General features: G+C 44.2%; 1 protein-coding gene across 3 annotated transcripts in view; it reads left to right on the top strand.

Annotated features, from left to right (window-relative positions):
• The first annotated feature begins 5,850 nt into the window (after positions 1-5,850).
• slc7a2 (solute carrier family 7 member 2) overlaps positions 5,851-27,688 on the top strand; it is a 22,845-nt gene continuing 1,007 nt past the window's right edge. The window contains exons 1-11 of one of the 3 annotated variants that reach the window (XM_015945640.3): positions 5,851-5,991; positions 6,998-7,375; positions 7,458-7,613; positions 9,391-9,556; positions 9,673-9,809; positions 9,891-10,113; positions 12,900-13,039; positions 23,877-23,979; positions 24,411-24,619; positions 24,715-24,881; positions 24,967-25,075. In XM_015945640.3, coding sequence (XP_015801126.3) covers positions 7,006-7,375; positions 7,458-7,613; positions 9,391-9,556; positions 9,673-9,809; positions 9,891-10,113; positions 12,900-13,039; positions 23,877-23,979; positions 24,411-24,619; positions 24,715-24,881; positions 24,967-25,075 — 1,780 coding nt within the window. In that variant the 5' untranslated portion in view covers positions 5,851-5,991; positions 6,998-7,005. Of the gene's footprint in view, positions 5,992-6,994; positions 7,376-7,457; positions 7,614-9,390; positions 9,557-9,672; positions 9,810-9,890; positions 10,114-12,899; positions 13,040-13,289; positions 13,427-23,876; positions 23,980-24,410; positions 24,620-24,714; positions 24,882-24,966; positions 25,076-27,688 lie in introns of all 3 variants that reach the window. The other 2 variants (XM_054738274.2, XM_015945558.3) reach the window with 2 other exon arrangements.

Raw genomic sequence — 27,688 nt, 5'->3', positions numbered from 1 at the left:
CAAAGGCAGTTCGAAATCTGGGTGTTGTGGTTGATGAACGCCTGACCTTTAAAGACCATGTTGCCTCTGTTGCCCGTTCATGCCGCTTTGCGCTGTATAACATACGAAAGATCAGACCATACCTAACACAACACGCCACCCAGCTCCTGGTGCAATCTACTGTCATCTCCCGCCTCGATTACTGCAATGCCCTTCTAACTGGTCTTCCAGGCTGTACTGTGAGACCTCTTCAAATGGTCCAGAACGCAGCGGCGTCTGGTCTTCAATCAGCCAAAAACAGCACACGTCACCCCTCTGCTCATTGAGCTCCACTGGCTACCGCTAGCAGCACGCATCAAATTCAAATAGCTAACACTAGCATACAAAGTGCGAGACGGTACGGCTCCCATCTACCTGAATCCTCTTGCAAAGGCTTACGTCTCGACCCGGCCGCTCCGGTCATCACAGGATCGTCGGCTAGCAGTGCCTACACCATGCTCAGGACAATCCAGACTCTTCTCATGCGTCGTTCCACAAATGTGGAATGACCTACCAAGCACTACCAGAACAGGGCTTCCTTTTTGATTTTCAAGAAACTCCTGAAGACCCTGCTCTTCAGAGAGCATCTTCTAAACTAGCACCCTCCCTGCACCCGTCCCCCCTCTCTACTGTCCACTCCTTGTTCCCTCCTCTCCATGATTGATGTTAATGTTGTTGTTGTTATTGTTGTTGTTAGCCTCAAGGGCAAAATGCCGATTATCACTTGTAAGTCGCTTTGGACAAAAGCATCTGCTAAATACATAAACATAAACATAAACAAAAACAAAGTAAAAAAGAAAGATTAGTCCTTATGTTTTAAACAGTTTATCAATATACTGAAAATGTTATTCTGGCAAGTGTAGCTAAAAACAGAAAAAAGTTTCTGCTGAGGAGGCGAACTGGTGCTAAACAGCTTGTCAGTCAGTTACTCTAACCCACATATGTCAGATGCAGCCCGCGAAGCATTTTTATGCGGCCCGCGAGATAAATATCAAAAATATATTAAAACTGGCCCGCTGGCCGATTTTACCGCAAAGACTTCAACTCCCATGATGCTTTGCGGCGTCAGCGCGGAGCCGACGCGCCCCCTCCTTTGTGTTTTTTCCAGCGTCTGCTGCCGGTGTCTGCAGCTCCGCTATCTCGGACAAACTAAACACTCCTCTAACTCAGCGCCGAGTTCACTCAGCTATTTTCTGACGTTGAAGCCCAGAAACGGAGATTCTAGCCGCTCAGTAATGTGTTCACGACTGAAACAGGAAGTTTTCCAACTAACTTCCAGACAGAGCCGATATAACTCCAGCGAGCAGCGACACGCTCAAACCAGCACGGCTCTGTGGTTGTGTTTCCTCCCCGACACACAACAACGTGGTCAAGCTGCTCAGACATGTTCAGCAGCACAAACCTATGTGAGCACCTGTTGTCATCTAATGTTGTCATTATTATGATGAAGATGAACAAAACAACAGGAGTCTCCTCCTCAGCTCAGATCAACCCCATGATGCAGGTATCTGGCTGGAACAGGTGAGCATCACAGTAAACCAGTGGAGCAAACTGAGCTTTAAATATGTTGGTTTGATGCTCTTTTTCTGCTCCAAAACATGAAAGTTAACAGGTGAGATGTTGCATTTTCATTTAAGATAAAATGATATTTTTATTTAGTTGTTGGCCCGTGAGAAAAGATTTAACCTACAGTAAACAGGAAGTGGAAAGGCTGCAGATAGATGAATAGAATAGAAAATCCCTTTATTGTTCCTCAGTGGGGAAAGCTAGACGTCACAGCAGCGATGACACGTATTACAGGAGAAAAAAGGAGAATAAAAAAATAAGAAAAATTAATAAACAAGAAAACATAAATCCTGAATAGATTTAAAAAATGCTGATTATACCACAAGTAATGAATACCACTGATGCCTTTTATTTAAAACTGACTTGCTCGTGTGTAATTTGGTTATTCCACATTCAGTGTTAATGCAGAAATAAGTTTGTTTCCAAATTTAAAGGTTCAAAATTGCATAAATGTTGATAAAGAAAATGTGCAAATTTGCCGTCACATTTTCAAAAATATTAAGTTTGGCCCTCGACTCCGTCCCAGAGTTTCATTTCGGCCCTGTTTGAGTTTGAGTTTTACACCCCTGCTCTAACCACTGGGCTATCAAGTCTGCTACAAAACATCAGCCTCCTAACCTCTCAGCTGGCATTATGTGTCATGGTCTGCGTCAGCCCCTTCCTTTTTTGTGCCTCCTAGTGTCCTCCATCCCTCTCTAGATTCCCTCTTGTGTCCCTTTGTTCCCCAGCTCCTCTTGTACTCCACTCCTGGTTCCCCCTTGTGCTCTCTTAGCGCCCTCATGGGTCCTTGTCTGCATCCCTGTTATGTGTCTTATGTTGTAACCCTTTGGCGCCCTCATGTGTCCTTTTTCTGCGTGTCAGTTTAGTGTCTTATGTTATCTTTTCTACCCTTTCCTCCCAGGTCAGCTCCAGCCTCGTTCTCACCAGCTCAATGTGTGTGGGTGTATGTGCTATGTCCTCCTCCAGCTACTTTGTGTGAGTCCTTCCCTCTGTCTTTTGGTAATATTTGTTTAGTTTTGTGTTTAGGTATTAGCCCTCTGTTTTTGTTTTCCCCATTGAGTTGATTAGTGTCACCTGCCTTCCCTCCAGCCCTCACTCCACGCACCTGCTTCCTGTTTCCTTAATTTGTCTCCCAGTCTATTTAAGCCCGGTATTGTCTCTGTCTTGTGTCGGTCCATTAATGTATCTCTATGTTATTCGGTCAGTGTTTGTTCGTGCTCTTGATTAGCTTTGTTTCTCCAGCGTTGGAGTTCTGGACTTTAGGCTCGCTGCCTGGATTTACTTTTTCCTTCAAAAATAAAGGATTTTACTTTTCATCATCTCTGCCTCGTGTCATCCTGGGTAACTGCATATTTGGGTCCTAACATCCTCAGAACGTGACATTATGTGCGTCTTTGTGGACAGGATGCATGGTTTTTACGGTGGTGTTTTGTCCCCAATGCAGAAGTAACTTGTGAGAACATCTATTCTGTTAATGGTGGAGGATTATTGCAGTCATCTGTGACATGAAGGTCACACTCTCAACTGCAGCATGAAATCAACGCTCTATACTCACAGCTAGGAGAAAGTGGGCATTAGTGACCTACTCCCAGGGCAGGCGGGTTTCGGATCTGAGAGGAGAAGAAAGGCCTGATGCAACATTTTTGCAGGTGTTTTCAAAAAATCTGAAAATTTGCAGCTGAGACAGGAAGATGCATGAATGCAGGCAAAAACAGGTTTGGGTGTATTTTTCACGAGAAATCAACAATATCACATGGCTAAATGTTTTAATTAAAATTTTTTCCATGATTTGGCCCTTTTAACGCAACAGGATTTGTATTCTTTATTCCTAATATGTGGACATCTTGCCTTAGTTGGGGCAGCAGTAGCTCAACAGGTTGAGCAGATTGTCCAGTAATCGGAAGGTTGCAGGTTCGATCCTGGCTCCGGATTCTGCTGTTGTGTCCTTGGGCAAGGCACTTAGCCCACCTTGTCTGCTGGTGGTGGTCGGAGGGACCGGTGGCGCCTGTGCTCAGCAGCCTCGCCTCTGTCAGCGCGCCCCAGGGCAGCTGTGGCTACATAGTAGCTCATCGCCATCAGTGTGTGAATGTGTGTGTGAATGGATGAATGATACACTGTAGTGTTTGGAGTCCTTACTCTGAGTGGCGCTATACAAGTGCGGGTCATTATCATTTAGTTAACAGCAAGCTCTACAACATGGATGTTTTATCTCCACAAAAAACTCAAGCCTGAAGGAGTTCAGCCATTTTGTGGTGTTGCTAATGCTAACAATTAGCTTCAGCTAGTGGAGACTCTCCTGGACACTAAATGAACAACAGCTGTCCCATCACGATCCAAGATGGGTGAGTCCATGAATGCAAATTTTCAATTTGATGTAAAATTGACTGGCTTTTCAAATCCGAGCGTTTCCCTGTCTCTGTTCGGTGGGCGGCTAACGTAGGAAATAGGGGCAGATCGTTTAGCTTGCATGATGAAACTCGGGTCCTAATTCGAGAACAAATGAGAATGTTGCCTGTTAAGTGTGAATATATGATTTAACCAAAATGGATCATTTCTCATCATCAGATAATCTTGCTTTAAACATGAAAAGCAGCAAGTGATTTGATTTCCCTCGAATAACACAATAATTAAAGTTGATTTACTTATTTTGAAACGAAACATCAGTGCCAGTAAGCGTTGTTGTTTCTTATGTGACTGAATGGTAATAAACCATAAATGAAATACAAACAAACCACTTTAGGTTTTTGAGTGGTTCAGATACGGTTTTATGTGTGTGTGTATATATGTTGATGGTGTGAACACAACTGAAGAGGAGATTTATGGCTCAGTGTGGGAACCTCTGACTTGTTTCATAGGCAACAGATTCAGCCATTTTCTTAGTCCTTTTTAAATCTTATTACAAACAGCATGATGAAAGTTTTGATACAGATTTATAAATTGGATATTTTTAGTCAGAACTGTTATTCGTTTACATTGTGAATATGAATAATTTACTAATTATGTTTCTTTTTCTCTAACCTTTAAATAAGAGAATCTATATAAAAAATCTTCTTGTATGAAACATTTTCACGGAGCTGGGACTTTCCTCCTGCGACTGTCTTCCTTATTGGTCATTTTTCACTCCAACATTTCCTGGTTACAAAATTGGTGTTAAGCCAGGTGGACGGTCCCACTGTCTGCAGGGTAAACACCACACAATCTGTTGACCATGTCCATGTTTTTCAAGTATGGGTCACTCAGCCATTGGCGGCTGAACGCGTTGAATTGGTTTCACACTATTAGTGTGAGTCAACAGTGAAATACTGACAGCCAGTTGACTTATTTCCATCTTTTCCATGGTTACAGAGCAGGAATAGGAAGTCCAATCAGAAATTTGCTTTACTCCTTCAACGTTTGGACAACATAAAACATTTCGCTGATTGTTTCTCTTGTCAGCACCTCCCTTTTGGAGAAGCAGCAGCAGAAACGTGCCGGGAACGTCCTCTGTGATATTTAGCTGCTTGTCCGGATCATCGAACTGAGAGCGGGCTGGCTGCTGAGCCTCTGGTCTGCAGGGTGGATGGTTTCCTGAGGACAGCTGTCACATTCTCACTCAGGTTTTGAGCTGGTTTGACCTCAGTTGTGATTTTTGAGTTGTGTTTGTCAGCCGTTTCCTTCCAAGGGGCTCTGTGGATATTATTTTTATTTTTCATGGGTCCAATAGCTCAGGGTACATTGAGCAACACCGGTAGTCCATTAGGAGAACTTATCCCCCCTCTTCACACCTCCACCCCAGTACTCTCTACCCTTCATTGACCAATCAGCACCCAGGCGTGTGGCAGCTCTCCTGTGGGCTGCTCTGGGTAAACAGTGTCCACCTCTCTGTTTGTCAGTGAAAGTTACCTAAACATTTATCAGTAAGCATCTGGACAGCTGGGATCTGATCATGCATTAGGAATCTTCCAAATAAGATCCCCCCCTTCCTCCACGCTGTGCCGCCTCAGGGTTTCTGTACGATCCCAGGAGGAAGGCTTATGGTGCAATATTGCTTCACTCCAAGCCACAAGCACAGACGTAAAATACCCCCTTCTCCTCCCACCCCATATCTCCTCCTCCCGTGCTATGGGGACGTCACTCCCCTTGCTGTGGTGTACTGTATACTGGTTTTAGGGGCAGGGCAGGGGCAGATCCTATGAAACAACACTTGGGACAGAGGGGAGGAGTAACGTTTCAGCTCAGTGCAGTTAACATGCTTGCACAGTGAGTGAGTGACTGTTCAGCAGGCAGCGGCTCGTCAGATCAGCACAAGTCGTCCAACTTGTACCTGCGTTTCTGGGTGCAGCTGCTCCACCTGAGGAAGGGAAGGCGCTGCAACTTCTCACAGCCTTTTCCTACTTCACCATCATTTCCATACATTGCTCTTCCAAGGTAGGGGCAAAACATCTGCTAATGTGTTTTTTGTGTTTTGCATGGGAATTCATGTCCCAGCCACAGATTGTTGTTTAGAAGGTGAAAAAAAAAACTTCTCTAACAAATTTAAACAAACAAAAAAAGAGCATAATTCTTTGTCATAAGGCAGATTTCTCACATGCATACACTGAATTGAATTCATTATCTCTGATCTTGGAGGTGCTACAATGCAGCCCACCTCATAATGTTAATAAGCTGTCACAACCAAAGCACGTGTCTGGATATAAAATCCACACTGTAAGGGACGGCTCTCCCTGGTCATTTGTGGTCAGACTGATCAGTTTCAAAAAGCCGTCTTGAGCTTAAACTGCAGGAATATTTCATCGTTTCATGACCGCCATCAGAGGATTTAAAAGAGGCTCTTTTACTTACAGGACAAAGACAACAAAATAAACATTTTGTAGTTTTTTTCTAACATCGTTTGGACTGAAAGCAACTGGAATGTTTTGTACTTTTACTCTGTTCATGCCCCCCCCCCCCCCCCCCCCCCCAATAAATGCAGCTCTTTGAGTACTCAGATCTGCACCATGACCCCAAACAATGGCGTTCAATGGGTCCCCAGTGTCTGAACTTTACCAACACTGCGGGACTTGGCAGCTCTCCTGAACACACGTCATAGTTTGTAAGGCTAAGATCCCTTTCTTTCACGTGTTATGTAACTGACATACTTCACCAGAACAAGCTGCAAAAGCAAAAAAAAGAAATAAAAATAATGCAAATTAGATGAAGAAACTGCACTGGAAAATTGTGTCTATTATTTCACAATTCAAGGAACTTCTGCCGAGTTGAAATATCCATGCATCATGTTTTTACTGTGTTCCAGTGTTCTGCACTCAGGCTTAGGAGGCGTAAGCAGTGCTGCTGCATTGACACTTCACCAAACTCAAACCATTCTAACCCTGGAGCATCAGATCAAACAGGTTTTTTAATTATTTTCTTAATTCTGCCTTTTGTCTGTCAGCAGGTGGCAACATGCTAAAGAAGGTTCTGTCATTCAGCCGCTCCTTAGTGCGCAGGAAAGTGGTCGACCTGAACAGCCTGGAGGACTCCAAGCTGTGCCGCTGCCTGGGAACCGTCGACCTCATCGCCTTGGGGGTGGGCAGCACCCTGGGCGCTGGTGTCTATGTCTTAGCTGGAGAGGTGGCCAAGGGCAACTCTGGTCCCAGCATTGTCATCTCCTTCCTCATCGCCGCCCTTGCCTCTGTCATGGCTGGCCTGTGTTATGCTGAATTTGGGGCCCGTGTCCCCAAGACCGGCTCTGCCTACCTGTACAGCTACGTGACCGTAGGGGAGATCTGGGCGTTCATTACAGGCTGGAATCTGATCCTGTCATATGTCATCGGTGAGTTTCAGAACATTTTTCTAGAGGTTTTCATTTCTAGAAGGAAGTTTCTTTACGGATTCTGTACGTTTTACCCTAACAGGTACATCTTCAGTTGCCAGAGCATGGAGTGGCACATTTGATGAAATGATCGGCGGACACATTGAGGTCTTCTGTAAAACCTACTTCAGCATGAACTATCCCGGTTTGGCTCCATACCCCGACTTCTTTGCTGTGTGCCTGATTCTACTGCTTTCTGGTGAGGGCGCACGCTAAAGAGAGGCTTCTGTGCATGAATGGAGACTAGAATTAGTACAAATCAACTCATGATTCATAGCCGACATAATCCAATAAGAAACTGGCTGGACTTTGTGCTACAAGGAGCCAGGAGGCACAAGTAAGCTGCAGGGTTGCTTGAGTTCAACTGGGGCACAGACATCTCACTCATCCAACAAATACCAGTTACAGCTAAGGGAAACCTGGAACAATTTCATGACATATTCAGTCAAATGTGAAGCTTCATTGACATCTTAGAGTGGCTTCAGTAGCTGTTATGCATTTAAAGTCAACCCTGTCATGGGTTTTATCTCCTGGTCTGCCAATTAAATGATTACATTAACTTTGTGGAAATCAATCCAGCAGCGTTTGGCCGTTTTTGCTAACAGCGGTCAAAGACTCTGCAGTTATTTATTTTTATTTATTTATTTATTTATTGAACATGCATGCAAATCAATAGACAACCCAAAGCATTCAAAAAGTCTCCAAAAAGAAACCCACACATATGTATATGCATATATACACATACACAAATACACATATACATACATACATATATATATATATATATATACAGATATACATATATATATACATACACATAGACATGTAGAACATGTTCAATGGGAAGGGAACGAAGCTCTGGTAGCTTATATAATCCCCCCCAAATCAAATTTCAAGAAAGACAAAACAAAAAAATATATATATTTTCCCTACACTGAGTGTCATTGCCATTTTCCTATAACATGTTTTATCCTCAATCACACAAACCAAAAGTTCAAATTCATCTGAAATAAAGATTTTCAGTTTTTTCAGTTCAGAGAAAAAATGTCAATTATTCTTGTACAGTGAGGTCTGTATAAAACAAAGCTGTTGATCTTTTACAGTGGAGAAGATAACAATTACAACCTATTCTGTTGTAGATAGCTTTAGAATTGGAGAACAGTGATCACCTCTGAACAGACTGATGAGCTAACAGCTAGTCCAATGGACCAAAACACATTTAAACATTTTTAAGGTTTGAGTTTTTTTTTTTTGTAAGATGACAACAATCCTCTCAGGCTCGTCTGCTAGCTGTTAGCTTTGCTGGTCCAAATTCACCTTCCCTGAGATGTTCAAAGACCTACCAACGGGTAATTTATTATTGTTTACAATCTTCCCAGAAACCATACCTTGAAAGACCAGATTTATCCATTTATTCAGGATAACTCGCTCACTCTTGGTTTTCTTGCACCACTATGGCCCTAGAGAGAATGGGTTACTTCAAACATACTTTATTTTCTGAAGTAATGGTAGCACTTAGCATATTGGACCAAATCCTTTTGGAATCAAATGTGATTTTGGAGTAAACAAACATGGCAGAGGAAGAAGAATCTCCTCGCTCCATGCAGCGTACTTCTATCACCTCGGTTTGTGATTGGCTACACGTTGCATTCAACAGGCAGCACACTTGTTTGTTCTTGAAATCTGACCGAGATGTTTGATTGCCCAAGTCGTTATTCAAGCAGTACCGACATGGTTCTGAGCAGACCAGAGCACTCCTAACTCACCAAACCCAACAGGAATAGCATTTAGATCTATCACGATGATCGGGAAGAGAAGAATCGGGACCAGGCTTTAGATTTGTTCTGGTATCAACATGATTTAAACTTTATAATTAAAACAACTTAGCAGTCCTGAGACAGCAAGGCAAAATGATCCAAACTGATCATTAAAAAGTTAAAGTAGAACAATGTTCTGTTGTGTTTTCACTCATCCAGGACTCTTGTCATTCGGAGTAAAGGAATCCGCCTGGGTCAACAAGGTCTTCACCACAGTCAACGTTCTTGTGCTCCTGTTTGTCATCATTTCCGGCTTTGTCAAAGGAGACACATGCAACTGGAAGATAAGTGAAGAATCCCTTGTCAACACCACCATAGTCACGAGGTAACCCATTCAGTTCCTATCAGCTGATCAATGCGCTGATGGTGTTCTTCCACGTCAGCATCTACAGATCAATACTGGGTTCATCTGATGTTGGGCAATGGTGGTATATGTTACAGGAACCTGTCGGAAACAGCCAATGTCAGCAGTGATTATGGTGTCGGAGGCTTCATGCCCTACGGATTCAGTGGGACGTTAGCCGGTGCGGCTACCTGCTTCTACGCTTTTGTTGGGTTTGACTGCATTGCAACAACAGGTGAGTTCTAGACGCAGCAGGTTATGGTTTAGAGTGAATCACCTCTATTTCTGCCTAATGTGGTAATTTTGTGTTAAACAGGTGAGGAGGTGAAGAATCCTCAGAGAGCCATTCCCATTGGGATCGTGGTGTCACTCACCGTGTGTTTCCTGGCCTACTTTGGTGTGTCTGCTGCACTCACCTTGATGATGCCTTACTACCTGCTGGATGAGAAGAGCCCTCTGCCCATGGCCTTTGAATATGTAGGCTGGGGCCCTGCTAAATATGTTGTGGCAGTGGGTTCACTGTGTGCCCTTTCCACCAGGTAACCCCACTTCTGGTTCTACAAACAAGTGTGGCGCATGAGCAAATGTTAGTTCAGTAAATATCCAGACAGTTAAATGTTGACACAGATGCTGTGAGTGGGTTAGATTTGGACAATCACTGTAACGATATCTACATTTGTCTTTTAATTGGATTGATTCATGTTGCTTAAAGGCATGTGGTGGGTGCATTGCTTAATTCTTTCTATTTTGAAACCCAAGCATGTTTGTCTGCTATGATCTATCGACAAGGTGTGGGGGTCACATCAAACCGCTGTGCCTTAATTTGCTCTTTCTTCCCTGCTGGTATCAGCTGCCCTTTGATTTTCTCTCTTCAGGGCGTCATTCCTCTGCTCATCTCCTGATATGTATTGAAAAAAACAATGTTATCAGACAAACTTGAATCAATTCCATTTGGGAAAAGTCCTGCAGTTGGACTTTTTGGTGTTCCTGAGTGGACAATTTGTCCTGATGAGCAAGATAACGCTTTCTGAAACTGCTTTAGCTCAATTTTTTTGTTGCTTGAAGTTAATGTTTACACTCTGATGACTAAGTCTCATGACCTCACTTACTCAGGAAATTCTTAGAAGAAGAAGAAAATATCATTTCTATAACGCCTCTCAAGATAAAAATCACGAGGCGCTTCACAAAAACAAAAATTGTAAAAATATTTAAAAATATTTAGAAATTGGTTAAAATATATTTAAAATGAGCAAAAAATAGACAATTGTGATAAAAAAAATGTTAGGAAAAAGAGAGAGTGAGTAGGAAAGAAGGAAATCAGTGGATCCTGAGGAAGGTGGAATAGGTGGGAGAGCAGAATGAAGGTTGGTTTATGCTTGACGCGTCCGCGAGGTCCGCATGGCTCCGCGCGGAAAAGTTGCGTCATTTTAACAGCCACGCCCCTCCACCGCGCCTCCGCACGGCCCAGAATTTCCCCAACGCGCACCTCGGAAAATTTCTAACCACGCGGACGGACGGACATGAAAACATGGCGGAGCGGTGGTAGTATGGCAGAGGTTCGTAAATACAGACATTTGTATGATTCAGCTCTCAGAGATCACCGTGATCAACATGTTGTTAATAATTCTTGGAGAGAAATAGCTCGCACTGTCGGAAAAGACGAGGACGCTGTTAAAAATGCTGGAATGCCGTGTTATAAACAACAGTAATTTTTACTTCTACTATGGTGTAGTGTTGGGTGCATGCAGTAGAGCTCCATGCTGCCCCCTACAGTTTGGGAGAATATTGGCTCACCGCAGAGACGAGCCGCAGGAACCATAAACGCTGCGAGATGTGAAGCACGTTCCATCCGCGAGCCGCATCACCGCGCGGAAAGTGAATGCGTCAAGCATAAACCAAGCTTAAAGAGAGAGAGGTGAAGAAGGTCATACAAAAGCCAGCTTGAACATGTGAGTCTTCGGCTGCATTTTGAAGGAGACCACTGAGTCCACTGATCTCAGGCTCAGGGGGAGAGAGGTCCAGAGTCTGGGGGCCACAGCAGCAGATGATCTGTCACCTTTGACCTTTAGCCTGGTGCTGCACAACCAGTAGGCTTTGATCACTGGACCTCAGGGACCTGCTGGAAGTGTAGGGACTAAGAAGATCACCAATGTAAGATGGTGCTTGTCCATGTAAGGCCCTATAGACCAGAACCAGGATCTTGAAATGAACCCTGAAGTTGACTGGCAGCCAGTGAAGCTGGAGGAGAAGCGGGGTGATGTGGGTGTGTTTGGAGGACTTGGTCAGAAGCCGAGCACAGGCGTTCTGAACCACCTGTAGACGGTTCAGGGAGGTTCTGCTCAGACACGTGAAAAGAGAGTTACAGTAGTCTAAGCGTGAGGAGATGAAGGTGTGGAGAACTGTCTCAAGTTCAGAGCGGGACAGAATGGGACTCAGCTTAGCAACGTTCCTGAGATGGAAGAAGGAAGAGCGAACAAGAGAACTGACATGAGAATCCAGGGTGAGAGCTGGGTCAAAGGTCACGCCAAGATTCCTGACAGAGGGTTTGGTGGGAGAAGCAAGCTGACCAAGAGAGTCTCTGACTTTGGGAACCAGCTTGTCTGGGGCACAGATGAGGATCTCAGTCTTATCTTCATTCAGCTGAAGAAAGCTCCCACCATCCAGGTTTTGATAGAGTCTAAGCAGGTGTGTAACAGCTGCAGCTTAGACATCTCATGGGGCTTAAAGGAGATGTACAGTTGGATGTCATCTGCATAAAGATGGTAGGAGATTCCTTTGAAGGAGCTCAGGATGTGCTGAAGAGGAAGCAGATAGAGGAGGAAGAGCAGAGGCCCCAGCACAGAACCTTGTGGGACACCATGGGTGAGGGAGGTGGTGGAGGACCTAATCTTGTAGACGGCCACAGAGAAGGAGCGCTGAGAAAGATAAGAGGAGAACCACTCCAGAGCAGATCCTTATAGGCCTACCCAGTCTCTCAGCCTCTCCAGTAGCAGGTGATGGTCAACAGTGTCAAAGGCTGCAGTCAGGTCCAGCAGGACCAGAACAGAACAGTCCCCTGCATCACTGTGGGTCAGAAGGTCATTAGAGACCTTAAGAAGAGCTGTTTCAGTAGAATGAGCTTAGGACACCAAAGGTTTTCCACTCAGGGAACATGAAGTACTGTACATTTGGATGACGGAGGATGATATTACCAACAGGGAACAAAGACACGTTTGACTGACATTGTTCTGAAGCTCTAATGATATCTCTGTCTGTTTCTGATTGTGTGTTTGGGGCTCTGGACTAATGTGTTGGTGTTGCATGTCTCTACTACTGTCTCATGCAGTCTGCTGGGCTCCATTTTCCCCATGCCTCGTGTAATCTATGCTATGGCACAGGATGGGGTGCTTTTCAAAGCCTTAGCCCGAATCAATCCTAAGACGAAGACCCCAGTTATCGCCACTATGACCTCCGGTGTAGTTGCAGGTGAGACCCGGGGGAGAAATGTGATAATTCAGCTAATTTTTTTCCACTAATCAATTGTGAAAAAACAATGAAATCACAAGAGAAGAATCAACCAGGCGTTGTCTAATTGAATTTGCACTTTCAGGCCTAAACGATGTAGTCCAGGAGTTGTTTGCTTCATCTCACCTCGTTGTTCTTTCACAGTTGTGCAGGTGTCATGTTTTCTTTCCCAGAATCCCCTCAGCTTAACCATGACCCCTCTTCTCTCTAGCCTGTTGGGCTCCATGTTCCCTCTGCCACGCATTCTCTTTGCCATGGCACGAGATGGTATTCTGTTCAAATTTATGTCCAAAGTGAGTAAGCGCCAGTCGCCTGTGGCTGCCACCATGGCAGCTGGTATCACAGCGGGTAAGCTTCCAGACAAGGACTCGCCTACCACTGGGTTGTATTGTGGACTTATTTGACTACTGATTTTCTTTTATTTTTTATTTTTTCCCCTTTTCTACTTGTGCTCATTTGGTGGCGATGGTTGCATGATCTTGGTGATGATGTTTCCAAAAGCATGCGGAGCAAAGACTAACTAAACTCAATATTAGAAATCTTTAAAAAGTCCAAACGCAGAAACGTTTGTTGGCACCTGGCAACTGACAAACGTTCCGTGACGTTCCTTAAAGAAGGTCCAAGAAATCAAAACCACAATTAACTTGTTGAATATGGGCAGCTTGGAGCGTCAAATGTACCAAACCGAAATGCCTGTGCCTTCTTTGACCCGCTCTCCTATTCAAATTACAGATTTGCTTGTGGCTGTGGAGAAACAGTTCATTCTGAGAAAAGCTGGTGTAACACTGACACACCCTTAAATCTGCATGTCCCAACCCACTTGGCAGTAATGCTACCTATGGAACAACACTAGCCCAAGCTACTGCTAACACTACCCAGAGTTAGCTACTTACTAACTTGTAAGATGAGAAGAAAACAACAAAGTACGATGTCGGAACAGCACGTTCCGGAATGTACTGGGAAAAGCATGCTGGTGAAGGATCTCAGTCATTCAGGTCATGGTAATCCAAAGGGGTTTGAATGAAGGCAACTGGACTTCTTTGGTTTCTTAGCTGCTCATCCATCAGCTTTGTCAATTCTGGCTTGAATGTCGGAGGGTCAAGCTTATAAACTGTCTATTGTTGCTTAACGGGAAAAAACTACCCTATGCGTACCCCTCCTCCCTACCTCCTGAGTAGTCGACTGAGTCGGTAGTCTCTATTGCGTGGGAGTCGTATTGATTAGATGTATTAGGGTGTGACTTAAACTGAAACTGTTTGGGAATAAGATTCAGAGCTGCATTATACATGCTGGAAAGGTAAAACCCAAGTCTTCCTTCCCTGTTTAATGTAAGTTTTTCCTGTTTGACATATATGGCATCCTTTACTCCTCTCTCAAACCATCTATCTTCTCTGTCCAGAATGTGTAGTTTGCCATCTTCAGATATGTGTCCCTTGTCCTTCAGGTGTAAGTGAACTGCAGAGGCCTGACCTGAAGAGGTGGCTCTCCTGTGTTGCGCCATGCGCTTGCGTAGTTGTTTAGTTTCCCCTCTGTCAAGATCTGGACAGTCTTCACTGCATTGAACTGCTTAAATAACACCATTAAGCTTCTGTTTTGAGTGTTCTGTCTTTTGGATGGACCAGTTTCTGTCTGAGGGTGTTGTTGGGTTTAAAGTAAACCGGGATGTTGTGTTTGGAGACAATTCTTCTTAGTCTCAGAGAAACTGAAGAGAAGCAAAACCTCTTCAAGAAACCAAAGACGTCCAGTTGCTCTTTGGATTAATGGGAATAACCAGACTTTTAATGAGTGCCAGGTAGATCCATAGCTTGCCTGTTCAGTTATCCGGATGCTGAATAGCTGTACAGTGTTACGAGCTTCAGGCTGTATCACAGACCCATTGAGGTAAACTGGCAATCAGTATGCAGCTCATTTACAATTCATGCCCCGGCAGAGTGGGAGGGGTGAAGGGGTCTTTACATTGCAGGGCATTACTATGGGGTTGTAAGTGGCCAATTATCAGGTCATCCTGGGCAATTTTGAGCCCTAAGTTTCATGTGATATATATAGAGGCTCAAAAACAGTTCTAATGGACAATTTCATACCTTCATGAGCACAATGCACTAGGTGTCTTGGGATTGCAGGGTGGTGTCTACACTCAGCAATTTTCAGATCTTTCTGTAGATGTTTAACAAGGTTAAGATTCATTTGAGAATAATCTGGTCTTTGTTTTTAAGCTCTTTTAGCTGTGTGTATAAACTCATTATCTAATTGGCGGATCCATGACCTGCTACAGGAGACAGAACATTCCGACATAGTGCACAATTTTTATTTTATTATTTTGGTAGCTTTTAGACTTAATCGTACCCTGCACAGATTCCCGGTATAAGATACAGTCATTTTTCCTGAGAACAATATAAAGTAAAGCTATCTCATTTTGGAAAGGCTTAATTTTTCTTTCAGGAGAAATAGAGCTGAAGGGATCAGTCAAAATCTTCCTGCTTTGTCTCAGTTGTTTTTTCAACAAGCATTTTTGAAATGCAGCAGGTGGGATCAGAAAGGGACCTTTAGCTTGAAGAGTTCTGGACGGCTTACTTGGCTCATTTTCTACTATCTGTACTATCCATCTAATCTAATCAATCACATGCTGCATTTCCTCTTGTATCCCTGTTCTGGGAGGCTAGATACAATCCTATGCACATTGTACCACAGCAGCTGTGGTTGGAGGACCACTCATTCTACTTAGAGATAGTCTTGGAGCCTTTACCTTTAACATGGAACTCCAACTGCTTCTTCTACCTCATAGCATGTTGCTGGTTCCCTTTAAATCAGCTGCATGGCTGATGGTAAGCTTGAAGGAACCAAAGATACTATAGATACTATAGGGTTCAACACTTCAGTTTCAACAGGCAGCGCGCTTGTTTGTCCTCATGGCATACCTCACGTGCTACGATATTGGATAAAAAAATCCAGCGTGTTGAAAATCCTTGATTTTATGATCAAGCATATCAAAGTGCTCTTAACACTTCAACACAGCAGAAATATATGATACACTTTTTTTGAGCCAATATGATAATCAGTGTCCTTCAGATGGTCGAAAAGAGAACTGCGTCAAAATATGCATAATTATCTTACTTACGTGTGAAATGAGCCACTTTAGACTGAATCATGACAAACAAATTGCTTCACTGAGCTGTGGAGGACCAACAAATTGGTCTGCTTCTGTGTGACTTTTAAACCTCACGGGTTCACAAATCCAAATGGATTTTAGTCTTTTTTCATAGAAAACTGGACAGAAATAACGAATTATTAACAAACCGAATCACTTTGATTTAAAAAAAGCTGACCAAAATATGATTGTAACACCATTTCAAGAAATCAGTTATTTAGGCGAATGTTTTCATTGTTACACAACTTTTGGGGATTTTACATTTTAACTACAGCAGAAATTATTTCATTTAGGCTGGTAATTGGGTTTGTTGTGATTATGTGATATTGTTAAATCCTTTTCTTGAGCCAGTATGTGCTAAAATGACACTTAACAGGGTTAATGAAATGCCCTCCAGCCCTATCGCTCCCTGTGGCCAGAATATTCCTCATGCAAATTCAGACTGGCTCTGTTGGGACTTGTAAAAACTGCAGCTGACATACCTGGCACAGCAGTCTGCTTCCAGCATGTTTCCTGCATGTTTTAGCTCATGAACACAGCTGATTTGTTTAGTTCAGTGATGAATCACTCATGTAGACACTAAAAAAGGCTGGGAGGCATTTCAGCTGTCAAATGAAGGTGTTAAAAAGATGAACGCACAGCGAGGAGATAGGTTTTGCTTTTGGTTCTACAAACTGACACTAGGGGGTGCTAAAAGCAAGCCAAAACTGCCTATACTGCCTATTGTGGACTATTATCACATAGCCTTTTCTTCTAGTCAAAACTGAGATGTATTAGGCTTACCTGTGCAGTTTTGTGTGATAATAAGCAAATGTTTGCATTTCCAACTCTCAAAGCTAGATTAAAAATGAAAACGCGTGTTCTGGACATAATTTAATAGTATCATAACATAGCACTACCATTAAGTACATTTCAGTCAGCTCATTTTAACTTTGTGCACGACTCGCAGGCTGTTTTTATACCTGCAACATGACAACGCTGACAAAATTTAACATTTTAAAGTTTGACAGTTAGCTTACTTTGCTCCATGCTAGTTAGTAGGCCTATAGCAGAAAAACTGTTCCTCCAAAATGTCTGAAAAAAAGCTTGAAATGTTAACAAATGAAGCAAATGATTTTTTTTAAAGATTTTAGGTTACATGTTGGATTCTCCTGTTGCCTGGTGACAGGTTTGTCCTGATTCTCGCATTTGAATGATTTTAGCAGCATAGATGTTAGCATTTTGTGACTTCATGCTACATGTCAGCTTGAAAGTTGTTCCAAATAGGCTATAATTGTTTTAAATCCACTGGTGTTTTGTAGAACGTGAATACTAAAGTGCAGCCGGGAGTACCACACCGAGCCCAGGAGTGGTTTTACTTCTTTGGTTTGAACCAAATCTTGAACCAATCACTGATTTCTCTTTGAACAACGGACAAATACAATAACTAGACAGAATAACATAAGTTAAAATGAGTACCTGAAATGCCTCTTAGGGCAAGGTTGCAGTATGACTTTTAAAGACATCCCTGAACTTTGCGATAATATGCTCTCTGTCCTACAGGTCTTTGACCGTGAAACCAGTCTGGAGGTTTGGGTGCAGGTGCTTGAAGTAGTTGATCCTTTCCCAGCGTGTCTTCTTCGCTGTGTCCTGTTGTAGTTGCGTCCAGGGGGTCGTCAGCCGAGGTGGATGCAGGTTACGTTGTCATGTAGATGTGCGGTCAGCGAGGAGCCCCAACCCGTCGTTCAGTTCCAGTTCTAGTACCCCCTCAAATGCTGCTGTCTCAGTTGTTCCATCAGGTGCTGAGAGGCGGCCCAAGTGCAGGGCCATGAGTGCAACTACCAGCATCAACAATGTGGTGAACCCAGCAAGCTCGAAGCAGATCTTTATCTTATCTTATCTTCACCGGTTTGAGAGATGGCACCCTAGTTGTGGTCCACCCCTTTGTAGCCGGACTTCGTTGCCGCGCTAAAGCGGTTGACGTTGATAAGCTTGCACTGGGATAGATGAATCAAAGATGGTCTCTCAGCAATCTTCACAGCAGTGGGAGTAATGAGGAGTACTTCGAATGGACCTCTGGGTGCCCCATCTGTTTCGCTTCAGCACCTTAATCAAAACCAAATTTCCTGGTTTCACGACCTGTGGCAAAAAAGCACAAGAAAATTCTGAGAGATCACTGTTGATTTTGAATTGTTTTCAGCAACAATCATCTAATATTTAAGGTAATTCCATCCAGGCAGTGTAACAATGGGAGGAAATCATTATCAGCCTTCCTTCCTCTTGAGGCATGAGGTAACTCAAGGCTCACCAGAAACAAAACATAAACAAAAAGGGTCCAATATCGGCAAGCAATGCGCCAACCCGATGTTAAAATTGGACCTCACAAAACATATGAAAAAACACCCATCCCAAGGAACGTGCAATTACTAGTTCACGTCAGCAAGGGTCAGAGTTGTGCAACACAGTGTGTATAAAACTACAAAACAAACCAAAACAACTACCAAAAGCCATAATCCGCGTAAAGAAAATTGAAAATAAACACAAAAAGTGATTCACATAACCTAAGAGTAACTGGAGAAATTGTAGTAAAAGAGCTGTAGCAAAAACTGTAATCCAATGGAATCAAAAGAATCAACCCATCTGGGAAAAAGGGTAAAAAATTAAAATATCATAGACTTTATGTGTTTGCTCTCATTATGCCAGAAACTTTCACCTCTAGTGACTTCTTAATTTAACCTCTTTGCTCCTAACACTGGAATTAACTAACAACAAAACCAGTCCTAATTGGAAAAATAAAACTTCAACTCCACATATATTCAGTAAGGTAAGGTGGCTCTGTATGATTTACTACATGTCCACCTCTGTGGACAGCGTGCATTCTGAACATGGAATATGTTGACTGGACTTACTGAAGTCCACACGGAGGGTCTCAGATGCAATAAAGTACTCAACAGCTGTGCTTAATAGCAAAAACAAATAAGTAAATCACAATTTTGAGAACCTGTTCAAATTATATTTTTCATCTTTATTTTCTAGTTATGACCTTCAGGCTGCAATTGATACGACCTTATTAGCTCAGAGCACAGCAACCGTTATTTTGGGTTATTTCTTTTTTGTTTGTTTGTTTGTTTGTTTGTTTGAGCCTGGCTGTGCTCTCTCTCTCTCTGTTACACAACTTCAACCCTTTTATCTCTCCACCGCTCTGTGCTTCCTCATAAGCATAATACATTTGTGACACGTCAGCGGTTATCAAAATCACATTTTCCATCAACCCTCTGATAATTTTCAGACCATTTCCACATTTCCTGGATCTACATTTCCTTCAATGTGCAATATTTACTCAGAAGGTATTTTGTGAGTTCTAATTTCCACCCATACATAGATACCACACGTACAAAGCAACCCATACACTCTCATTTATCCAAACACAATTAAAGGAGACAACATCTAAGACCACAAACAACAGAATAACTAGAGTCGCGTTTCATATTCAAGGCTAAACGCCCAAAGGCCACGCCAATCTTCCGGCACTCACAGGGAGCAGTCGCTTCTGCCTTTTCCTCCCTTATCTGTATTTTCCCAAGGCTCTTTTTGTCCCGTCTGCCTACAGAGCGCTTCTCTGCATTTCCTCTGCAATCACTATTTTTCAGCATGGATTTAATTAATTGGTCATTCAACGCGATTGATAAGATTTTTTCTACAATGAGGACGGAGGAGGGGGCTCGCGCTTGTCCTCACGGGACACATGCAGCGGGATATATGTTCTATTCCTGGAATAAGTGGAATATAATCTGCCTCTCTCAGCTGTCCATTGAGGACGTCGAAGATATGTGGATATTTGGCCTGATGATCGTCGGATTTCTTCTGATTGGAGTGGGAGGATATCTGGCTTTCCGTAAAATTGGGATGACGGGAGCGATTGGAGGGCGACCCGCAACCATGGACGGCACCGTCCGTGTGGATACCTCACAGACTGGGATGTTGCTCGAGGTGACTCGCAAGCTGGACAATGTCTTAGCTGCGTTACCGGTGTTAGCGCGCAGGATTGATAACATCTCGGAAAGGGTCACCGGACGGTGTGGAGATGTTTAATCACCTAATTGGCTTCACTGGAGGACTTGAATGATCAATACAGACTTTAAGGCAGAGAGGAAAAATTATCTCTGCCTGACCCAAACAAAGTTCTGTTATCGAATCTGACGCCATAAGCAGCCTTGAAGTTGCGTGCAAAAAACCCCACGGTGGAAGGAATGCAGACAAATGCTGTGAAACTCTATCCACCCCCACCCCCCCACCCCCCCGCGCCTTCAGATTGTGGTCTCTACCGAGGTCATTAAGCTAAAGGACTCACTGCTCTCTGTGCTTCCCCATGACCTCCCTCCCACCTGCGGAGCCAGCTGGTTGAGCGCCACAGGCAGACCCCCCAGCAAAACTCAGCGCTGGAGTAGATTTTGGTTGTCGACAGTCCTCCGGCATCCGTTCTTGGCGCCGCGAAGTGATGGGACCCCGGCTTTCGAAGGACCAAATACTGTCACGGATTTATCAATATGTTTATCAATAACCCATTTCCTATAGTGAAGAGAGAAGGAGACATTGATCAACAAGTCAAACAGTTATAACTGTGGCAAGATGCTCGAGGCAAATGCACCGAACATCCGGTCGCAGAATTTATTTATTTATTTAGAGAGAGAGAGAGAGAGAGAGAGAGAGAGAGAGAGAGAGAGAGAGAGAGAGAGAGAGAGAGAGAGAGAGAGAGAGAGAGAGAGAGAGAGAGAGAGAGAGAGAGAGAGAGAGAGAGAGAGAGAGAGAGAGAGAGAGAGAGAGAGAGAGAGAGAGAGAGAATATTCACAATAACCCGGTTCCGCAGGTCCATGTAAACACCGCCAGAAACCCGGATATGCTCATAACTGGGTTTTTAAAAACCCGGTTACTACACCTGGGGTAACCCTTTTCTAACCCGAATGTTTGGTCGTGTAAACGCATATCGGGATATCCCCATCAAAGCGTGTGTTCTGCACATGCTCTGTTCACAAGGAATCTTGGTCTTTAGAGTAGCGAGACGTCTTGTACGCTCCAGAACACCGGAAGTAAACAACAAGTTGGGAGCAACATGGCGAGTTGCGGCACAGCACCACACTTTTGGAGTGACGAGGAAACTAAAGCACAAACGCGGTCGCTATCTCTTCCGAACTGGGAAACATGTTTTTGTTTTCGCGGATACCGGAACAAGAAGAACCGGAAATGAGGCATATTGCGTCTGGACGTAGTCCACACGTCCTGACGCTACCCCAACGTCCGCATTTAAATCGGGTTATGCAAGTTAGGGGTAACTCTTTCCATTTATGCTTGTAAACGGGTTATTCTGATCAACTCAGAAACCCGAATCCCGACCTTAACCCGATCATAACCCGGATATTGGCTGCATGTAAACGTACTCAGTGTGGGAAGTCAAGAATGTGTGTGTGTGTGTGTGTGTGTGTGTGTGTGTGTGTGTGTGTGTGTGTGTGTGTGTGTGTGGCTTGTGTGGGTGTGTCTGAATGAGTGAGCATGATCAAAGAGGCATAGAGCAATACATTTACATTCAGTTGATTGAGTCAATGATCAAGAATTAATAAACATAAATTTGTCCATAACAGTCGCCCTCTCAAGGCTTGCTGCGTAACTTCATTGTCGTAAAATCAAATCTGTCACAAATAAGAGGCATGTTTATTGGTTGTTTTCCAACTCGCGTGCCCAATCGGCATTCCAGCATTGAATAAAGTTTCATCAGAACTGGATAACAACTTTATGCCCAACCAACACAATAACCCAGTTGAAATCATTTATTACTTGCCTATCCATTAGCAGCACGGCTAGGTCAGAGTCCGTAGAACATGCTGTTCTTTCAAGAAGAGCTCTTCAGCGAGGAAAAGCCGGCCCAATATTAACTCCAGTCTACGCTCTTTCTCTATCACGTTCTCTTTATATTTTCCTAGATTCTTCTGATAAGGGATTTCTGGCTTTCTTTGGTGGATCTGCCATTGCTCAAGTCTCTAAACTCTGGGTCTACCACAATGCAGGCCAAAAGTGTAGACACACCTTCTCATTGTGTGTTTTCTTTCCCACTGAAGGCATTAAAACTATGAATGAACACGTGTGGAGTTATGTACTTAACCAGAAAACATGTTTTATATTCTATTTTCTTCAAAATAGCCACCCTTTGCTTTGTACATTCTTGCCATTCTCTTTATGAGCTTCAAAAGGTAGTCACCTGAAATGGTCTTGAAGGATTTCCTAGAGGTGTTTAGCACTTGTTGGCCGCTTTATAAATGGTCATGGTCATAAAAATAAAGAAAACACATTGAATGAGAAGGTGTGTCCAAATTTTTGGTCTGTACTGTACGTAGACGCCCCGTAGACTGGTGATGCCGTAGTGGCCACCATTTTAGATGGGTCTCCGTTTGTCCCCAGTACATTAATTTCTACTAGGAAAGATGCTATCCAACTAAAAAACACATTTTATCACGCTTTTTCACAAAATCAGACACAATTTGCTCACTCTGCATTGACTTTGGACTTTTCTACAGTCACTGCTTTGGATGGCAGCGATGCTGTTACGCTATCCAACACCCGAAGGGGTCTACGTGATACTGCAACATGCAGTCAGTAGATCGGTGGTGGGTCAAAAACTGTATAGAGCGGTAAACAGACATGGAACCCCATAACACTATCACAGCTTCAAAAATGAACATAATAGATGTTAGTATGCTGCCAAAACAAAAACAACAACAACAAATACCGTTATTTAAGGTGTAAAAGTTGCAGAATGGGGCTTTAAAGCCTAACATCTCCATTGAAATCGTTTCTTATGGGCCATTCCCATCTGTACCGGGTCGGCCCGGGCCGGGTAGCCCCAGTCGGCCCCAGCCTGGCCCGGTTGATTCCACACATCCTTGTCTTAAGCCCATGTGGGCTGATTCTACCCACCAATCAGAGGCTTGCTCTAATGGAAGGTGTGAATTTGCTGTCAGCAGTGGGTGTGTTGGCCCTGGTCGGCCTGAAGCAGACCCCCTCGAGAAGAGGGCTGAGAATGAGCCTTGGTTGGCCCGGAAAAATACCAGGCCACCCAGATATGTAAACAACCTACGCTACCCGGCCCGGGCCGACCCGGTACAGATGGGAATGGCCCAATAGTATCATAATGGAGCCTCTGATCGTTTTTTTCAAGGTGTTGAAGCCCGTTGATTCATGCAATTCCTACCTTGTTGCTGTATGTTCAGATGAATTTCTGATGCTTAAAAACAGCGTGATTGTGAGCAAGTGGGGGTTTTCAGCTCCACATCCACGGTGTGCAGCCTTAAGCCTCTGCACTTAAATGTGCTCCATACTGCCAGCTGGTGAGACATCAGGTGGTGCTTGGCTTTGAGATGGTCACAGCTGCCATGTTTCAACAGGGACACATTTAATGAAATTCCTTTGCTATTTGGAAACATGGTCGCATGATTTTTAATTTAACTTGTATTTGCATCTGAACATAAACAGCTTTTTAATTTTTGCTTGTGCAAGACCGTCAGTGCTTTGCATAACGGATGTGTGGGTGCAAATTAATGGTTTATAGCTGTTTTCAGTAATCATCCTTTTTGTTATCTGAACTCGTCTGCACTCATCTTTATTTGAACCCTTTGCTTTGCACAGCCGTCATGGCCTTCCTGTTTGACCTGAAAGCCCTGGTTGACATGATGTCTATCGGCACCCTGCTGGCCTACTCACTGGTTGCTGTGTGTGTGCTCATTCTCAGGTGGGCATATTCATTTAAGTCTCTTAGAATGGGTCTTCGGAGAAAGTTTATTTGTTCAACATTGTGAAATTCCCTCCCTTTTAGGGACTTTGGAACGCCCCCAGGCATGGTAACCATGTTTGTTGTTGCATCACCTCAGTGATGTAAGAGCTCTGAATGCTCCCATTGTACCAATGCTAAGAGGCAGCTTGAGTACATGAAAGTGTTTGCGGTAGCTTGCTAAACCTCTGCCGACTCGGCACCAGCCGATCACCAAAGCCTCAGCTTGGTTCTCCGGTACAAACTGGATCCAGAGCTCACTTGTTTTGCAAAGCAGAACCAGATGATGTGATGTTTCACAATCCAAGTGGCTTGGTGGAGGATATGAGCTACATCTGGGAGCTTTTCATGGCTTTAAGAAAAGGAGAAATTCTGTTGCTCCTGTTCTCCAGGTACCAGCCTGATGGAGCTATGGAGCGGCCAGCAGGTAAAGCTGGAAGGGACTTCCTGTCATCTGAAGGTGAGTCTGAGCTGACGGAATCAGAGTCCCACCTCAACATGCTTAAAGGTGGCAGCACCGCCCTTCAGGCTGCACTGCACCCTCCGGCTTTACCATCTGAGCAGTCATCCAGTGTGGTCAACATGTCCATCAGTGTGTTAGGTATGGAAACTGCATCTTACCTTCTATACTCATAGTCTATAATGAACCCCTGCCATTGTTCTGGATGATATAATGTGTGTGTTCTCCAAACACAGTGCTGGTCGTGTGTGTTGTCAGCTACCTCACCACCTACCACTTCGGGTCGCTTTTTGGTTTGGAGGTGTGGCTCTTGGCTGTGTTGTCCGTTTGTCTTGTTATCTTTGGCGCCTGCGTGCTCATGGTCTGCAGGCAACCTCAGACCACCAAGAAGGTCTCCTTCATGGTGCGTAGAGGACAAGTCCAGCATGATAGAATGTCCACCATCACAGTGAGACTGACAGCTGCTGTCTGGGTTACTGTCATCCTAGGTCCCCCTCCTGCCGTTCCTCCCAATTCTGAGCATATTTGTTAACATTTACCTGATGGTGCAGCTGAGTGGAGACACTTGGATACGTTTCTCAGTGTGGATGGCTGTGGGTGAGTTTATGATGATCCAAAACTAAATATATAAAGATGTGCTGCACAAAAAGAATACAAAAAAAAAAGATTAGAACAAGATCATAATAAAAAAATAGGAGAATGGAGAAAATTTAAAGGTGCAATTTGTAACTATGACATCCTGTGGTCAAATGTTGTCACTGCAGTCCATTTTTTTGAGAAAAAATATTATCAGCCATTCACGTTCCGTGAGTTGCATGACGGTTGCCAGTTATGGATCAGTGTCAGGAGATTTTAGATGACAAGCAAAGACGAGTCACGCACAGTAAGTTGATATATAGATAAATACATAGTCATATCTGGTGTTAGTACTACTGGGTGTTTTATGGTAGGGAGCACTTACTACACTTCGTCGTCGTCGTCGTCTTCCTCCGCTTATCCGGGTCCGGGTCGCGGGGGCAGCATCCCAACTAGGGAGCTCCAGGCCGTCCTCTCCCCGGCCACCTCCACCAGCTCCTCCGGCAGGACCCCAAGGCGTTCCCGGACCAGATTGGAGATGTAACCTCTCCAACGTGTCCTGGGTCGACCCGGGGGCCTTCTGCCGGCAGGACATGCCCGAAACACCTCCCCAGGGAGGCGTCCAGGAGGCATCCTGACCAGATGCCCAAACCACCTCAACTGGCTCCTTTCGATCCGGAGGAGCAGCGGTTCTACTCCGAGTCCCTCCCGAATGTCCGAGCTCCTCACCCTATCTCTAAGGCTGAGCCCGGCCACCCTACGGAGGAAACTCATTTCAGCCGCTTGTATCCGCGATCTCGTTCTTTCGGTCATTACCCAAAGCTCATGACCATAGGTGAGGATTGGGACGTAGATCGACCGGTAAATCGAGAGCCTGGCTTTCTGGCTCAGCTCCCTCTTCACCACGACAGACCGGCTCAGCGTCCGCATCACTGCAGACGCCGAACCAATCCGCCTGTCGATCTCCCGATCCCTCCTACCCTCACTCGTGAACAAGACCCCGAGATACTTAAACTCCTCCACTTGAGGTAGGACCTCTCTCCCGACCCGGAGGTGGCAAGCCACCCTTTTCCGGTCGAGAACCATGGTCTCAGATTTGGAGGTGCTGATCCTCATCCCAGCCGCTTCACACTCGGTCGTGAACCTACCCAGCAAGAGCTGAAGGTCAGAGCTGGATGAAGCTAGGAGGACCACATCATCCGCAAAAAGCAGAGACGAGATTCTCCTGCCACCAAACTCGACACACTCCACACCACGGCTGCGTCTAGAAATTCTGTCCATAAAAGTGATGAACAGAACCGGTGACAAAGGGCAGCCCTGGCGGAGTCCAACCCTCACTGGGAACAGGTCCGACTTACTACCGGCTATGCGGACCAAACTCACGCTCCTCTGGTAAAGGGACTGAATGGCCCTGAACAGAAAGCCACCCACCCCATACTCCTGGAGCGTCCCCCACAGGGTGCCCCTGGGGACACGGTCATAAGCCTTCTCCAACTTACTACACTTGTTACGGTAATTTGTTTGCGGCATTACAGGAAGTGTGGTTGTTTGCTGTCTTGCTGTTAAAGATCTGGATGACTCACTAAAAGAAGTAAAACATCACAATTGACTCCTTTTTGCTTCACACGTGCATTTCACTGTAATATCAAGTTTTCTGGTAATTGAAAATTTTGCTTGAGATATTTTTAGAGCCAACTATTTGCTTCCAAGTCACCGTTAGCATAAGTAGCTCATCGTTGGTATCTCGCCTGCTTTACCCGATATTAGCGTAAAACAAAAAGATGACGTGGCTTCTTAGGGGTACAAGAAATAACTTCTGGTTTGATCTGGTTTACTGGCTTTGATTCTTTAAGCATCTTTGGAGCTTATCGCCTGTGGATGTCTAATTAAAAAAGCCTGCGCTGCTTCATTGGCCTGCTGCAGATTTGGCAACCTGACAAACTCACAGAAAATAAATAATAACTACGTCCAGCTTTTGTTTGACTCGAAAGGAGAAAAAAACCGACAACCCCCCAGCCGGCTGCGAGTTAAATCTGTTTCAGTGTAATCTTCCTTTCAACGTGATTTTGATACTAGACAGTTTTGTGATTTTTTGTTTTCACTGTACAGAATTATTACAAATTGCACCTTTAAGATGAGAAAATGTGAATAAAAAAGCACACAAGCCTAAAAAAAGACAGGATTGGCAAAAGCTGATTGACTGCTTCAACAGCAACATTCTTTCCTGTTCAAACTGGTTTTAGTTTTTTACGCCTTTTTTTTCTATTTTCTACTGCTGACATGTAAATGCAAACCAGATGCAAGCTATTTTAGTGAAGAGACTCTTTAAACTGCATTAAAAGGGGTTTGATGTGGATTTAGACCTTGTGGTGGAGATGTGTCCCATCCTGGTCCTTGAGATCCCCTATCCAGCATTTTTAGTTGTTTCCCTGCTCCAGCTCACCTGTTCAGCAGCTCATCCAGCTCTGCAGAAGCCAATAATCACCTGCAGATTGGAATCAGGTGTGTTGAAGCAGGGAAACAACTAAAACCTGCTGGATATGAGCCCTCAGGGAAAGGAGATGTCTATCCCTGGTTTAGTTGTTTCCCTGCTCCAGCACGCCTGATTCGACGGTTTAATCCCTCGTTCAGATC

This window comes from Nothobranchius furzeri, chromosome 1, assembly GCF_043380555.1.
Source record: "Nothobranchius furzeri strain GRZ-AD chromosome 1, NfurGRZ-RIMD1, whole genome shotgun sequence".
Taxonomy (NCBI): Eukaryota; Metazoa; Chordata; class Actinopteri; order Cyprinodontiformes; family Nothobranchiidae; genus Nothobranchius; species Nothobranchius furzeri.
This window is presented reverse-complemented; position numbering and strand designations above follow the sequence as displayed.